This window comes from Ictidomys tridecemlineatus, chromosome 7 (genome assembly GCF_052094955.1).
Source record: "Ictidomys tridecemlineatus isolate mIctTri1 chromosome 7, mIctTri1.hap1, whole genome shotgun sequence".
Lineage (NCBI taxonomy): Eukaryota > Metazoa > Chordata > Mammalia > Rodentia > Sciuridae > Ictidomys > Ictidomys tridecemlineatus.
The window spans coordinates 167,438,109-167,453,841 of NC_135483.1; the positions used below are offsets into that span (position 1 = coordinate 167,438,109).

General features: G+C 37.9%; 1 protein-coding gene and 1 long non-coding RNA gene across 39 annotated transcripts in view; both read left to right on the forward strand.

Moving 5' to 3' along the window:
* The first annotated feature begins 3,884 nt into the window (after positions 1-3,884).
* LOC144365336 (uncharacterized) lies at positions 3,885-4,946 on the forward strand. The gene is made up of 2 exons (XR_013423645.1): positions 3,885-4,167; positions 4,736-4,946. It is a non-coding gene; the product is annotated as an uncharacterized LOC144365336 (long non-coding RNA).
* Positions 4,947-9,546: 4,600 nt separating this feature from the next.
* The window catches only part of Abi2 (abl interactor 2), a 196,664-nt gene continuing 190,477 nt past the window's right edge, over positions 9,547-15,733 (forward strand). For 14 of the 38 annotated variants that reach the window (XM_040294770.2, XM_040294772.2, XM_040294750.2 and 11 more), the window contains exon 1: positions 9,550-9,913. In XM_040294770.2, the coding sequence (XP_040150704.1) occupies positions 9,797-9,913 (117 nt within the window). In that variant the 5' untranslated portion in view covers positions 9,550-9,796. Of the gene's footprint in view, positions 9,914-15,733 lie in introns of all 38 variants that reach the window. The other 24 variants (XM_078017881.1, XM_040294768.2, XM_040294753.2 and 21 more) reach the window with 5 other exon arrangements.

A 15,733-nucleotide genomic window follows, 5' to 3' on the forward strand; every position in this document is an offset into this window, starting at 1 on the left:
AAAATAGCAATCAGTGGTTGCTGTTGCTTGAATATGTTTTTCAAAACTCCATGTGTTGAAAATTTAACCTCCATTTCATATGTTTGGAAGTGGGACCTTTGGAAAGTAATAAGGATCAAATGAAGTCATGAGGGTGGTTCTCCTATGGTTTGTACTAATGGGACCTTTGTTAAAAGGCTGGTGATTTGGGGAGGTGGCAGAAACTTTGAAAGGTGGGATCTACTAGGGGGTCTTCTAGTCCATTGGGAGTGTGCCCTTGTAGGGGATTGTGGGACATAAGCCCCTTCCTGAGGTAATCTCTGTCATGTGCTCCTGCCAAGATGTGTTGCCCTTATAAATGGCCCAAAGTAATAGGGACACTAGATCTTGGATTGGGAACCTCCAGAACTGTGATCCAAAACAAACCTTTTCTCTTTGTAAGTTAATTGTTTCAGGTATTTTATTATAATAATGGGGAACTAACTAATATAGGACCCCATGATGTCATTAGTGGTTTCATAAGAAAGGGAAGAGAGCCAGGTGCAGTGGCATATATCTGTAATCCAGTTATTCAGGAGGATCTCAAGTTCAAGACTAGCTGTGGTAATTTAGTGAGATCCTTTCTCAAAATAAAACATAAAAATAAAGAGGGATGGAGATGTAGTTCAGTAGAAGAATGCCCCTAGATTAAAAAATAAACAAATATTTAACATACAAATTCTAATATTAATGCATAGTCTGAAAAACTGGTACATTTCAGACTACTCGCAATTCATGTTATTTTATGAAGTTTTTTATAGTTTTCAGTAATAAAATCCAGTTAATTTTAAAACTTGAAGTTTTATAAAATCTTCAACATAATTTAAGACTAAAATATGAACAAAACTGGCTAATTTCAGAGTCTCAGCTTTTGGGGAGTAAATGGTAATATGCTATAAAAATATAAAGATAAAAGGAAACTATTAAATTTTTTATGCTTTAGCCCTGAAATTTCCTGTTTGTGGGGGGTATGTATGTAAAGCCAACTTTAGTAGGAACAGAAGAATTGAAGAACTTTTTTTCCTCAAAACATATTTTTTTCTTGTCCACAGCCCAGTTGTGCCAGGGCAAGTGGTAGATTTTAGACAGGCCAAAGAAAGTGCCTGGAGACAGCAAGAGAGACACATGGTTTATTGGGGCAAAACTTAGAAGAGATCAAAGACTGCTCCAAGAAGAGTTCAGTGGTGATAGACTGAAAGCACCTCCATCCTTCAGGGTGCTTTACCAAGCAGTGCCTTCTCTCCCTCATGGTGTTTGTCCAGTGACAGCTGGCTGGATGAGTGACACATGTCCTTTCCACAGTATCCTCAGTTCTGCACCCATCCCCACTCAGAGAGACATTTTTACATCTTAGGTTGCAGAGTGGTAATATCACCATCAGCCTGCTTAGTTTGCTTGACCAGCATTCCAAGGAGCAACTATCCTGGCATACATGCAAGAAAGTAGCTTTCTACAGATAACACTAACTCGCCCTAGTTCCCAGTGTGCATAAGAGAAAACCAGTGTCCTTCAAGGTAATATGTATCTGGACTTTCCTGCTCTCATTGTTCTTTAGCTTGGCTACATTGGGGAACAGAAAGTGGGCATTTAGGGACATTGTATTCTGCTGTCCTCCTTTTCCACCTTGTTCACCTTTCAAGATACACTGTCTTTCCCATCATTATACCTACACATATAGCTACATGATGGTGAATAATTTTAGGTTTATACTGCCTACTCTTTTAAGGTTTGATGGAAACATTTTTATATCTTTTTGTCTTTGACAAGGAAGGAAGACTTTTTTTTTTTTTGGTATCTCACAAGGAAACCATTCCAGATTATGAAATATTTGAACATAATACCTCCAAGTATATCCTTGGTGTACAGTGTTTCCTTCTTTATAACAAGAATTTCTTCTCAGCACTTTGAAGGGAAAAAGAAAACTTCTTAAAAATACTAATTGGGCATAGGGGCGCATACCTGTAGTCCCAGCTACTCAGGAGGCTGGGGTGAGAGGATCCCTGAGTTCAAAAGTTGGAGTCCTCCCTGGGAACATGGTGAGAATTCACATCTCAAAAACAAAAAACAAAAACCTTTCTATTGGGTAGTGGCTAATTTGTGAGGATTATTGTTGATTTTGTTGAATAAGATAGCAACATTGTGATTATGTAGCAAAGTGGCCTTTGTTTGTTAGAGATAAGTACTAAAGTATGAAGGGATTAAATATCCCAATTACTATAATTTTCTTTATAATTTTTTAGCATAAGAATAATATGAGATGAAGTTAAGGTAAAATGGATGCTTTTGTTACATCCAATTAATATTTTTGTATTCATTATACTACTCTTCCATATTGTATGTTGGTAATTTCCACAGTAAAGAGAAAAAAATATATACTTTTCAATAAAATGAATGAGGATTATGGAATCTACGGTTCGTAGTAATAGAATGCTGTATTGCACAGATATGATGCATAGTAAAGTTTTTTTTTAGTAATTTAGTATATTTTAACTGCTAAATGGGTATTCCTAAAGTTGAAATAAAAATTTCAGATAATAAAATTAATTTAGAAATATAAAACCCAGATTCCAGTCATTTTTCTTTTTATCACAGAAACTTTAAACATATCCCCCCAGCCCAATATTTAGTATGTTTGAATTATGGGCACTTGATATTAATTTTTCTTTTCATTTTTTGGTGCTGGGGATCCAACCTAGAGCCTCATAAATGCTAGGCAAGCCCTCTACCACTGAGGTACGTCTACTGCCTCTTAAATATAGACTTAAATCTAATTAAAACTCAGAAATGTATACAAATACTATGAAAAAATCTTACCCCTGATACTGAGTTTTCTTGTTTGAGGGAAGAATAGAACTTAATTAACTATGTCTTTTTCTTTTTTTTTCCTTTTTATTTATTTATATTTGTGTGCTAAGAATTGAATCCAGGGCTTTGTACATCCTAAGCACATACTCTACTATGTTCTAAACCCCTAGCCCCTCAACATTCCTATTAAAGGCTCTGAGGAACCCAGATATGCTTGTTCAGGCTGTGGGTAATGTGAAACAAGATTATTTATGTCAGGAGATGGAAATAAGGATTCAAATTTGAGAAAAAGCCATGCATAATTTATTGAAAATAAATACAGTTGACCCTCTGTATCCATGGGTTTTATATCTGAGATTGGTTGATTGAACCAACTGCAGATTCAAAATATTTTTCAGAAATCATGTCTGTACCCAGTACCAAAAAAAGAGAAAGAATTGCAAGTAGATTAAAAAAACAAACAAACTATTGTTCGCATGTCTAGGCTAATGTGTAAGAAAAATTACATATTAATGGTTACTTTGAATGAAGCCAATGAAAATTACTCTAAAATATTGCACTGCATTAATAAAAGTATTCTTTCCTAATTTTGGGGAGCTAAAAGTCTCAGTAGACTCTTAGAAAAATAATCCAGGCTCATTTTAGAAAAATTTAAATGAGCAAAAATAAAAAACTTTATAATCTGTTGAGATTATACATTTATATACATATGGTACATTTACAAATTGTCTTTGAGAAAGGTTATACCAAATTAATATCATGAGTAGTATGATTGGCATTTTCATTTTTTATAAGCTTTGTCAGTCTGCTAGATGAGAAATGTTATTTTATCTGCATTTCATTCATTATTGGTAAAATTGAGCCCTGTTTACATACATTTACCATTTCTATTTTTTACTTTATAAGTTTGCCTGTATATGTCCTTTTCTCTTACTCATTTACCTTGTTGATTTCTAAGAGCTTCTTATATATTCTTTATGTATTAAGAGCATTAACCCTTTGTCATAAACCACAGTTTTTCCTGTCTTAATTATTTCTGCTATCTTTAATATATAGAAATTTAGAACTTTATTTTCATTTTTTCAAATACAATTTAGAAAGGCCATTTCAATTACAATGTTATATATTTATATCTATTTATGTATTTTCTTTTCTTTTCTTTTCTTTTTAGTACCAAGAATTGAACTCAGAGACACTTAACCACTAAGCCACATTCCAGCCTTTTTAATATTATTATTTAGAGACAAGGTCTGGCTAAGTTGCTTAGGATTTCACTAAGTTGCTGAGGCTAGCTTTGAATTTGTGATCCTCCTGCCTCAGGCCCCTGAGCTGCTGGGATTACAGGTATGCATCACTGCGCCTGGCTTTTAAAATATTTTTAAAATGTTAAATCTTGAATTGATGTCATATTTATTTTGTGTATCATGATCAAACTTACTTTTTTCCAACTGTCATTCAGTCATTGTATTATTCTTCATTTCCCCTTGACTTGAAAGGCTACCTTTATCACATATTTAATTCTTATATTTTCTTGGATTGTTTTGACTTTGTGTTCTACTCTGCTGGTAAGGTTTTTTTGTTTTGTTTTGTTTTGTTTTTGTACCAGAGATTGAACTCAGGGTGCTTAAACACTGAGCCACGTCCTCAGCCCTCTTTTTGTATTTTATTTAGAGAAAGCTTCTCACTGAATTGCTTAGGGTCTGGCACAGTTGCTGAAGCTGGCTTTGAACTCCCCATCCTCCTTCCTCAGCCTCCTAAACCGCTGGGATTACAGGCTGTCACTGCACCTGGCAGTAAATTTCTTTGTTCTACTTTATATACTTTTATTAATTAGAACCACAAGTTTCTTCCCCCCCCCTTTTTTTCCTTTTCAAAACTTGTCCTGGCTACACTTGTGTTTTTATTTTTACAGATGAACTTCAGAATCAAGTTCCAAAAGAAAAGAAAAATCCAAACCCAAACAACAACAAAAAACTGTATTGGAGCCATGCGCATTTGTGCAAGCCTGTAAACCCAGCAGTTTGGGAGGCTGAGAAAGGAGGATTGCAAGTTCAAAGCCAGCCTCTGCAATCAAGAGGTGCTGAGCAACTCAGTGAGACCCTGTCTCTAAATAAAATACAAAATAGGGCTGGGGGGTGGCTCAGTGGTTGAGTGACCCTGAGTTCAATCCCCAGTACCAAAACAAAACAAAAGAAACTGTATTGGGATTGTTTTCTAATATCATTTTGCTTTAATGAAATACTGAGTTAGTCTGACAAAATGATGAAGACTCTGGATGAAAGTGTCTAATCATAAGGATAAAAATTAAATTTATGTCAAATTGACATCAAAGAGCTTAAAAATAATTGTATCTAAAACTTATTTTGTTCCTTTTTCCTAGCTTTGAGTAGAAGCTTTCCACTTACTATATATCATTAGGCAATCACTTAATTTCAATGAGTTTGATTCCTTATTATTTTTCCGTATTAGATACCCTCCAACTTGCACATTCTATAATTCTGTGAAACATATGAAGAACGATGGAATAAAATGATTGTGTTGAGCTGTGAGAAGAAAACAAACATACTTTTTTTTTCTTCTCTACTGTAAGGGTTTGAACCTAGGAACACTCTACCACTGAGCTATATCCCCAGCCCTTTTTATTTTTTATTTTGAGACAAGTTCTCGATAAATTGCCCAAGCTGGCCTCTGACATGAGCTCCATCTGCCTTAGTCTCCTAAGTAGCTGGGATTACAGATGTAGACCACCAAAACTTCATATTCTTAATGAATGGCTTTAAGGGTGCAAGAATTGCTTCAATTAATAGAAATTAACCATACATAAATATTTTTAAACAAAGAGGTTATATAATGAGTGTTCAATAGGTATTATTAGTGTTTATCTACCAAATCCTGTGTTTAGGGAGCTAAAATAAACAGAAGAGTGATTTAGCATGCTATAATGGAAAAGAAAAATGTTAAAAAATCAAACTGACACATAATTCCTTACTCCTTGATTTCCAAATATATTTGAGCCCTTGATTTTTGAGTCTGTAAAGGAGATCAGAAAATCCACTTTGAAATATTTGTGAGGATTAATTTATGTGAAATGGTGAATGAATTCTTGGCACATAGTAGGCAATGAATACCTGATAATTACCTTCATTTCCCCTTCCTTTCTCCATAGCTTTAAGGACTTCATTATTTGAGGGAGCAAAAAATGATACACTACTTAAAGATTTTATTTGTGATTAAATTAACTTACCAAGTATTCTATAATAGTAACACAGAACCCAATCGTGTCCTTTGTGCCAGTATTATTGAAAACAATGATCAAAATATACAGAGAATAAGTGTAAATTGAAAGGTTTTTATTGCCCAGACTGGTTTGGAACTTTCGACCCTCTTGCTTCAGCCACCTGAGTGGCTGGGATTACAGATGTGTGTCACCAAGCCTAGTGAAAAATGATTACTTAACCAAAAGTATGAGAAAAGTAGGAACTTTAAAATCACATACAGAAGTAATGGCTTTTGAAGGTAAGTTGTGCTTATCTTACCTGAGACTTGGAGCTAAAACATTGAGATAAATTTCAAACATTATTTCAAGATAGATTGTAATTTTGCATCCTCGTAAATGATATATTAAATATGTAAAAAAATTCTTTCTTAGAGATCTTGAAATATGACTTCATGTCCCAGAGGACATGAGTTTGCTTATTTAGTCTATATGGAGAAGTTCACATGAAGTGTTCACTACAGTTATAATTGTTACTCTCTAATGACTTAAATATTCTGTTTTACCATACCGGTTCATCTGAAAAATTGTAAAAATGAACAGATTTCAATGATCTTCATTAACTCAATCAAGTAGTGAATAATTAGTGGAGGAGTCCCATGAGGTACAGTCTCATCCTTGATCCTAATAACTATGTGCCATTTTATAGATGTTGTGGTTGTTTTTCCTTTTGTTTAACTAATCTTGGTGACCAAAAAATTGTATAACTATATCCTTGAATCTGTAGATTTTTTTTTAAATGCTAATCATATATTCTACTTTTTTTTACCCTTTATTTTATTTATTTATTTTATGTGGTGCTGAGGATCAAACCCAGCACCTAGCTTGTGCTAGGTGAGCGCTCTACCACAGAGCCACAACCCCAGCCCATGTGGATTCTTTTGAGTGTGAAGAGTACCTTTCTACTCTGCTACCTAGAAATTGGAATCATAGATCTTCACAGGGGTGGAAGGACAATTTCATGGGGTTCACCTGGGAACTTCTTAGAACTATAAGTTAAGCAGACTAAAAGAATTTGAGACTCTGGTAGTGGGGCCCAGCAATCTTGTTTTGCAAGATTTCCAAGTGATTCCAATTCTAAATTTTTTTTTTTTTTTTTTTTTAAAGAAAGAGTGAGAGAGAGGGGGACAGAGAGAGAGAGAATTTTAACATTTATTTATTTTTTCTTAGTTCTTGGCGGACACAACATCTTTGTTGGTATGTGGTGCTGCTGAGGATCGAACCCGGGCCGCACGCATGCTAGGCGAGCGCGCTACCGCTTGAGCCACATCCCCAGCCCCCCAATTCTAAATTTTAAGAACTTTTGATCTGCATTTAACCCTTTGATTTTTAGATAAGGAATCTAATTCTAAGAGGTTGTCACAAATTAATTAGAGAAAGCACTGGAATCTTCCCTTGCTAGTCCCTAGGATGATGAATCTTCTTGCAGGGAAATCTGTTTATTGAGCTAATTGGTAAGCAGTATTTGAAAGAATGTGAGGTGGGGAAAAGTCTTGTAGGGAAGGTGTCTATCTACATATTACTTACCCTGTAGGCTTCTTAAAAGTTTAAGAACAGTTTTTTTGAGGATATTTAGTCTGAAAGGAGTTTGCTTGATCTAATATTTGTTTTATTAATTTGATTACTGAATGTGGGTCTTATTCCCTGAAGAAAGTTTATGTGCCATTCATATAACTGTCTCATTACTACTCTCGATCAAATGACTATGTTGAATGTGATTGTGATGCTGCAGCTTTTTAAAAAAATTTTTTTGGTGTATGTGTGTGCTGGGGATGGATTGAACCCAGAGCCTTTAGCAAGCTAAACACAAGTGCTATCACTGAGCTACACACACCCAAATTCCAGCTTTCATTTGTTTTATTTTAAAATTATTTTCATTGGAAGCATTCCTCATTTATATACATTAGAGATTTACATTTCAGAAAGAAATGCTGCTTCTTTTTTTTTTCATGTTTCCCAGCTTTCATTTTTAACAAGCTCCCCATATTTATGTTAGAGAACAATTACACTAATTTAGAAGTCGTTTAAAATGGTTAAGAATAAAACATTTTTTTTGAGAGAGAGAGAGAGAGAGAGAGAGAGAGAGAGAGAGAGAGAGAGAGAGAGAGAGAATTTTTTAATATTTATTTTTTAGTTTTCGGTGGACACATCTTTATTTTTATGTGGTGCTGAGGATCCAACCCAGCGCCCCGCGCATGCCAGCGAGCACTTTACCGCTTGAGCCACATCCCCAGCCCTAGATCAACATTTTTTAATATTCTTATTTATAGTTCCACAATGAAATTAAACATTTTGCTAAATATACATATCATGTAGCCAACATTGCTCCAGAAATTGGTTATGGCATAGTACTAAAATGATTTTTTGGGGAAGTATAATAAAGTTTCATCATCTGAAGAGAGAGTGAGAGAAAGAAAAATCATTGTAGAAAGCCAAGAGATCACAAGAGTAAGAGGTTAAAACAATGGATCCTGTTGTAAACCACTGTCTAAGATAATACAGCCCTGGACTCCTTACAATACAAGTAAAGATCATAGCTCCATTATCTCAGCAGTTTTCAGGAGTTTTTGTTTTTCAAGATTATACTGTACGGGGAGTAGTCAGATTAAGGAAAAAAAGATGTAATAACCGGGGAATAAAAACAGCTAATACCGCTTCAGAATCAGAGTTATCAACCCTACCTTGACTTAACGTTCTCAACGTACTTAAACATCTGACAAGGTGTATTTATTTTATCCATATAACAACTCTGTGAAAAAAGAAAATTCGCAGCAGCAAAAACGTTTTCAAAATTAACTGATTCTACGAAAGAGTGAGATTGACAGAACCAGAGAAATACAGCAAAGGCTATCAGTGAGAAAAGGCACACAGCGAGGACAAGCACAAAAAGCCCGGCCTAGGAGACAGGCAACCGGGCAGGGGGAGAAAGCTTTAGTGGGTAAATGAGTGCAAGTGCGGGAGTAGTGTGTTTGGGATTAGGAAACTGCAATTTACTCTGTAACGAAGGGGATGAGGTCCAAGATGAATGGGAAAATAGGTGGTGCTTCAAGCTGCAGGGAAGTTAAGTGGCTCCTTCTGAGGAGGTGTGATCCTTTACTGAGGTTGGACTCAAGGATCGGGGCTGTTTTCCTACCGCCTCCAGTCGGGAACGCAGAGGCCTCGAGGGGTCGCCCTGGGCGTTGACCCCCTCTCGGGTTCCAACGCTGGGTGAGGAGGGCGCGGGCAGGGAGCCAAGGAGAAGGGAAGCGCGTTCCCGCCAATGTAACAAAGGCCGCTGGGGGACTTCCCGAGCCGCGCAACCTGAGCGGGGCCGAAGGGTTAACCGCGCGCCCCGCTCCCGCGCGCATCCCGGCCCCCGCCCCGCCGTCGCTAGGAGACGCCGGAAGTGGGGGAGGGGCGGGCGGCGCGGGCGAGGGTGGGAATCTTTTTCGGGCGCTCAGAGGCGGAGGGAGGGGAGCGCGCGTGCGCGCGCCCGTCCGTCCGTCGCTGCGGTGACCGTCCTCACAGTCCGTCGGCTCGCGCTCCGCCTCCGTCCCCACCGCCCCCTCCCCTGTCGCGCGCTGGGGGTGTTTCTCGCTCCTCCCGAGTTACAGCCGCGGTTGCCGCTGCTCCTCCTCTCCCAGTCTTGGGTTTCCCTGGCGCTGCCGCCGCAGCTACCTCTGCGGGCTGTATGAGGAGGAGGAGGAGGAGGATGTGAAGATGGCGGAGCTGCAGATGCTGCTGGAAGAGGAAATCCCGGGGGGCCGCCGGGCCCTCTTCGACAGTTACACGAATCTGGAACGGGTGGCCGACTACTGCGAGAACAACTACATCCAGGTGCGATGCATTCCCCGGCTTGGGCGCGTCGGGTCTGGGGACGGTGAGGGGCGCGTGGGGGACCCGAGAGCCGGGGAGGGCGCGCGGGGCCGAGGCCGCCGCGGGGACTCGGCCGGACCGAGCCCCGGTGGGGGGCAGGGAGCAGGGTGAGGGCTGCGGCTGGTGAATGGGTGGAAGGCTCTGACCGGAGGAAATTCTATCTTTAAAACCTCTAAAAAATCGGCGAGCCGGTTCTCGGTGCGGTGTGCGTCGCGTCCCGCCTCTTCGCTGCTTCTGCCCTCGGCTGCCCCCGCACTCCTGGCCTGTCAATGTTCGGGGTGGCGGAGGAGGCGGAGAGTGGCATTTTCTATCTAACGGAATCCTACTTAGATGGTGGTTGTGAGGTGTGTGTGTGTGTGAGAGAGGGGGGGGGAGAGCTACACTGAGGAATTGCTCCCTCGCCCCCAAATTCTGGAGGATATTTAAGGGGCTGTTACTGCAAAGTGAAGTGCCTCATCTTTTTTTTTTTTTAAGGTAGTTAAAGTAGAAGAGCAATTGTCTCTTGATGGAAGTTAATTTCATTTCTCTCCCTATGGGGAATGGGAAGCTACATAATGAGCTGTCCCTTTCCCCGTCCCGTTAGAATAGATAATTTTCTTGAGGGAAAAAAAAGAACTGTGACACACACATTTTCTATAGAGAAAAATGAACCTCATGGTTTAATCCCCCCCATGGTTGGTTTGGCACTGGGAGTCAGCAGTAGCATCTCGTGTGTGTGTGTGTGTGTGTGTGTGTGTGTGTGTGTGTGTGTGTGTGTGTAGGCGGAGAATATTGGTGAGATGAGATCCAGCTGGTCTTGGATGAAGCAAAAGATTTTGTAGATTAAAAAAATTCTTCCTTATTAATTATTTGAAAGAATAGTAGTTTACTACGCACAATTTTGCAAATCATTTGTTTTCCTTATGGCTTAGTCTGACTTACAGATTCTGTTTCCATTTTTTTTCTTTCCCATTTAAATTCTCTAGAGATAAAGGTGGAGATGGAAGCAGTATGTTAAACTGTTTCTTCATAGTCCCCTCCCCCCCATGCTCTCATTCTCATTTCTGCAGGCATCCTTGTTAACATTCTCTATATTACAAAGCATTCGTAAATCTTAGTATAAATAGAAAAAAATAGGTGTTACAGTTTATAGGTTCATGGCTTTTATGAGGACCACATGTTTAATCAAAATGAGATTTTACTTATTAGACATGTACTGAACTCTGTATTATCTTGTAGGGAATATTTGTATTCTAGAATGAAGTAGACATAATCCAACCCTTTCCCTCCAAAGCAGTTGAAAGTATGTCCAATAGGAAAAGAATGTGTCTTGGGTCAAAGCCTCATACAAAAAAAAAAAAATACAAATGTCCATATTTGTAGAGTGTTTTGCTAATACTGAGTGGTATAGGAAAGATTCAAAGGTTCATTTGCTCAATTTTTCACTAAATGTAGTTGGAAGTCTTTATGTCACATAGTTGTGTCAAGGGTTGATGGTACACATTTAGTGTCTTCAAGGTTTTATTAGTGTAGTTAGTAGGAAAGGCTGATCCGTGAGCAGATTAATACCATATACAGTCAGTGCTCCCCATCAGAGGGTTGGTGAAATTAGTCAAATGTGATGGAAAATATGTGAAGAAAAAATTGTCTCTAGTAAACAAGTTAGGCCTTTTCTTATCTTTATTCCCTTAGTGATACAGTATAACAACTATTCACATAGCTTTTTACATTGTATTAGATAAGTAATCTAGAGTGATATAAAGTATGTAGGAGAATGTGTGGTTACTTGTAAATATTATGCCATTTTATACAAGGGACTTGAGTTTCTAAAGATGTTGGTATTTGTGGGGGTCTTAGAACCAATTTGTGGTGCAATCTGAGGGGCAATGCAGGTGTGGTTAATATATACTCTGTAGTGTACTATGGGTGGGAAGGAAGACTCTGGGCAGCTGTTCTATCCTCAGGGAATTCATGGTCTCTGGAAGAGGCAAAACCAGAAGGACTAAAGTGCTTAATTCCATTGCCTTATGCAGCTTATTATGGGAAAAGTTGTGGGTCAGAAGAAAAATTGAGGGTGGAAAAGTGATTGGATTGTAGTTGTTACCAATAAATAATAAAAAAGAAACAGATCTATCTGCCTTCAAGATAAATTTTATTATAATTAGGAGGGTTAGTTCATTTTAGATGAATTACGTGAACTTAGATTTTACATGAAGGTAAAAGTACTTGGGTTGATAAAACTGAGAGGCTGAAGGGATCAACAGTTGTTTTTCTGGTATTTTATACATTTATTTTCCCCTCAAAAAGAAGAGTGTTACTGCTACCAGTTTCTAGCAATTGGAGTCAAAATTTAGTGTGTTGGTATTTTATTTATTTTTTATTTTGGTACTGGGCCTTTGCACATGCTTTGCATGCACTTTACTGGTGAACTACATCCCTAGCCCAATATATGTTGGTGTTTTAGTCAGCTTTTTTGCTGCTATGACTAAAGGATCTAAAGGATCTGATCAGAACAACTGTAGAGGGGGAAAAGTTTATTTGAGGATCAGTTTCAGAGATCTTAGTCCATAGAAGACTGCCTGGCTTCATTTCTTGGGAGATGAATATCATGGCAGAGTGTGTGATAGAGAGAAGCAGCTTACATCATGGTGATCAAGAAGCAGAGAGACTCTACTTTCCAGATACAAATATATACATCAAAGCCACACCCTAATTCCCACCTCCTCTAGCCACACCCTACCACTTCAGTTACCACTCAGTTAATCCCTATCCTAGGATAAAAATCACTGTTTGGGTTAAGACTCTTACAAACCATTCATTTCTCCTCAGAACCATCTTGCATTGTCTTCAAATGTGAGCTTTTGGGGGACACCTCACATCCAAACTGTAACAGTTTGACTTAATAAAATAGTGTTTAGTTTTACATTATTTCTTCAATTTAGCATCTGAAACAGATTTTTTTGCTTTATTAGTTTATTTTAGGTACTAGAGATTGAACTCGGGGGCATTCTGCCACTGACCTACATCCTCAGTGTGTGTGTGTGTGTGTGTGTGTGTGTACGCCTTAGCATCCTGAGTTGCTGGGATTATAAGTATGGGCCACCATAACTGGCTAGATTTCATACTTTTCCTTTCTTAGATTATTTTCTGTTTTAGGATCCAGTGGGTATATTTTTTTGTCCTCAGGATGATAGCTCTTACATAATTTATTTGTAGTAAAATTGATAAATAGAACATGGTAATAGTGAATTTGTGCTGATCCAGCTGTACATTTGGCTTGCTTTTCTTTGTGACTAAAGAACTGGTGAGCAGTAGTTTTGATGCTGTCATCCTGCAATAGATGAAGTTAGTTGACTAGGATCAGGGAGCAAATGATATATTTAGCTTTATTATGGTCTGAAGTCAGTGGTTTTAGCCACTGTCTTGGGTTAAACTAAATTAACACTCATTTTATTGTACTGAATTTATTTATTTTTATTTTTTTATTTTTATTTTTTTTGCCTATGAAGCGGATAAAAGAGAACTCTCATTATCATATGTAATGAAAAAAATTTTTTTTGTACCAAGGATTGGATCCAGGGAGTCTTAACTACTGAGCCACATCCCAAACCCTTTTTATTTTTTTATGGGGTCTTGCTGAGTTGCTTAGGACCTCAGTAAGTTCCTGAGGCTGGCTCCTTTTCAGCCTCCCGAGTTGCTAGAATTATAGGCATATGCCGCTGTATCTGCTGTAATAAGCGTTTTTATGCAGTGTTAGGTAACTGGTACTATGCCTAGAAATAGTTTAAAAATGACATAAATAAGATTATTCTAAGTGTGGATTTTTATTTAGTGTAAAATTTGAGATATATTTAAGATGTGTATTTCTTTTCTTCATTTATTATTATAAACATTGAATGTCCCCATTCTTTTAGAAACTGCAGGAATGAAACAATTTTGATTAACTTGGAATGTACATTTTTAGGATTTTATCACTTGAATGTTTTAATTAAGTTTATTTTAACTTTGCTAAAGTAAATCTGAAAAAACCAACTTGTTCACATTTACATTTTTTCTTTTCTTTTTTTTAGATAAAAGAAATTGCTGAGCCTAGGGATATAGCTTAGCACTCCCCTAGCACATGTGAGGCCCTTATTACTGACAAAAAAAAAAAAAGAAAGAAAGAAAGAAAAAAGGACAGAAAAAGTTTTCTTATGAATAGTTCATGTAGATACATAGTAAAATCCCATTGTCTCTTGTTTAAGAGCAGAATCACCCATAACATGAATTAACTAAGAACAAAAATTAAAAATTTACCTTTGGGGTGGGGGTGTGGCTCAAGCTGTGGCGCGCTCGCCTGGCATGCGTGCGGCCTGGCATGCGTGCGGCCCAGGTTCGATCCTCAGCACCACATACCAACAAAGATGTTGTGTCCGCCGAGAACTAAAATAAAACATATATATATTAAAAAAAATTCTCTCTCTCTCTCTCTCTCTCTCCTCTCTCTTTAAAAAAAAAATTTACCTTAAATTTTATCTGAAATACTTTTGAACAATAGACAATATTAGTAGTAACTTTTTTTTTTAATCAACATGGATACTCCCAGAATTAATTGGAAATGTCATGAAAAGTTTATAAAGGGATAATAGCTTATTATCAGTGTGATAAAAAGTATTGAAATGATATAAAGATTTAAGTTTTGTAGCCGGGGGCGGTGGCACACACCTGTAATCCCAGCTGTTCAGGAGGCTGAGGCAGGAGAATGGAGAGTTCAAAGTCAGCCTCAGCAAAAGTGAGGTGCTAAGCAACTCAGACCCTGTCTCTAAATAAAATACAAAATAAGAATGGGGATGTGGCTCAGTGACTGATCGCCCCTGAGTTCAATCCTTGTTACCAGTAAATAAATAAATGAAGGAAGGAAGGAAGATTTAAATTTTTTGCAAGTGTAATAATGCATGCCTATAATCCCAGCTATTTCAGGAGGTCTCCTAAGTTTAATGCATGCCTATAATCCCAGCTATTTTAGGAGGTCTCCTAAATTTGAGACCAGTCTCAGCAATTTAGTGAAACCCTGTCTCAAAATAAAAAGGCCCAGGAGGGTTAGGGATATAGGTTAGTGGTTGAGTGGTTGCTTAACATGTCCAAGGACCTTGATTCAGTCCCTAGAACTACCAAGAAAAGATTTAAATTTTTTATTTAATAAAAATAAAAATAATTAGAATACTTGTGCACTGTTGGAAAATTATTAGAAAACACAAATAGATATTAAGGAAGAAATTAAAAATTGCCCACATCATCTCGAATATACATTTGGTGGTATTTAAGCTTTAATGTTTCTTTTCTTTCTTTCTTTTTTTTTTTTTTTTTTGGTGATTCTGGGGATTGAACGCAGGGCCTTGTGCACTCAGCTATATCCCCATCCCCTTTAAAATTTTTATTTTATATATGTATTTTGGTATGGAGGATTGAGTTCAGGGGCACTCAACCACTGAGCCACATCCCCAGCCCTGTTTTTTTGTATTAATTATTTTATTTTTTTGAGAGGGGGTGGAGGGAGGGAGGGAGTTTTAATATTTATTATTATTATTTTTTTAGTTTTCGGCGAATATAACATCTTTGTTTGTATGTGGTGCTGAGGATCGAACCCGGGCCGCACGCATGCCAGGGGAGCGCGCTAACGCTTGAGCCACATCCCCAGCCTCTTGTATTTTATTTAAAGACGGGGGTCTCACTGAGTTGCTTAGTTCCTTGCTTTTGCTGAGGCTGACTTTGAACTCGCTATACTCCTGTCCCAGCCTCCTGAGCCACTGGGATTATAGGCGG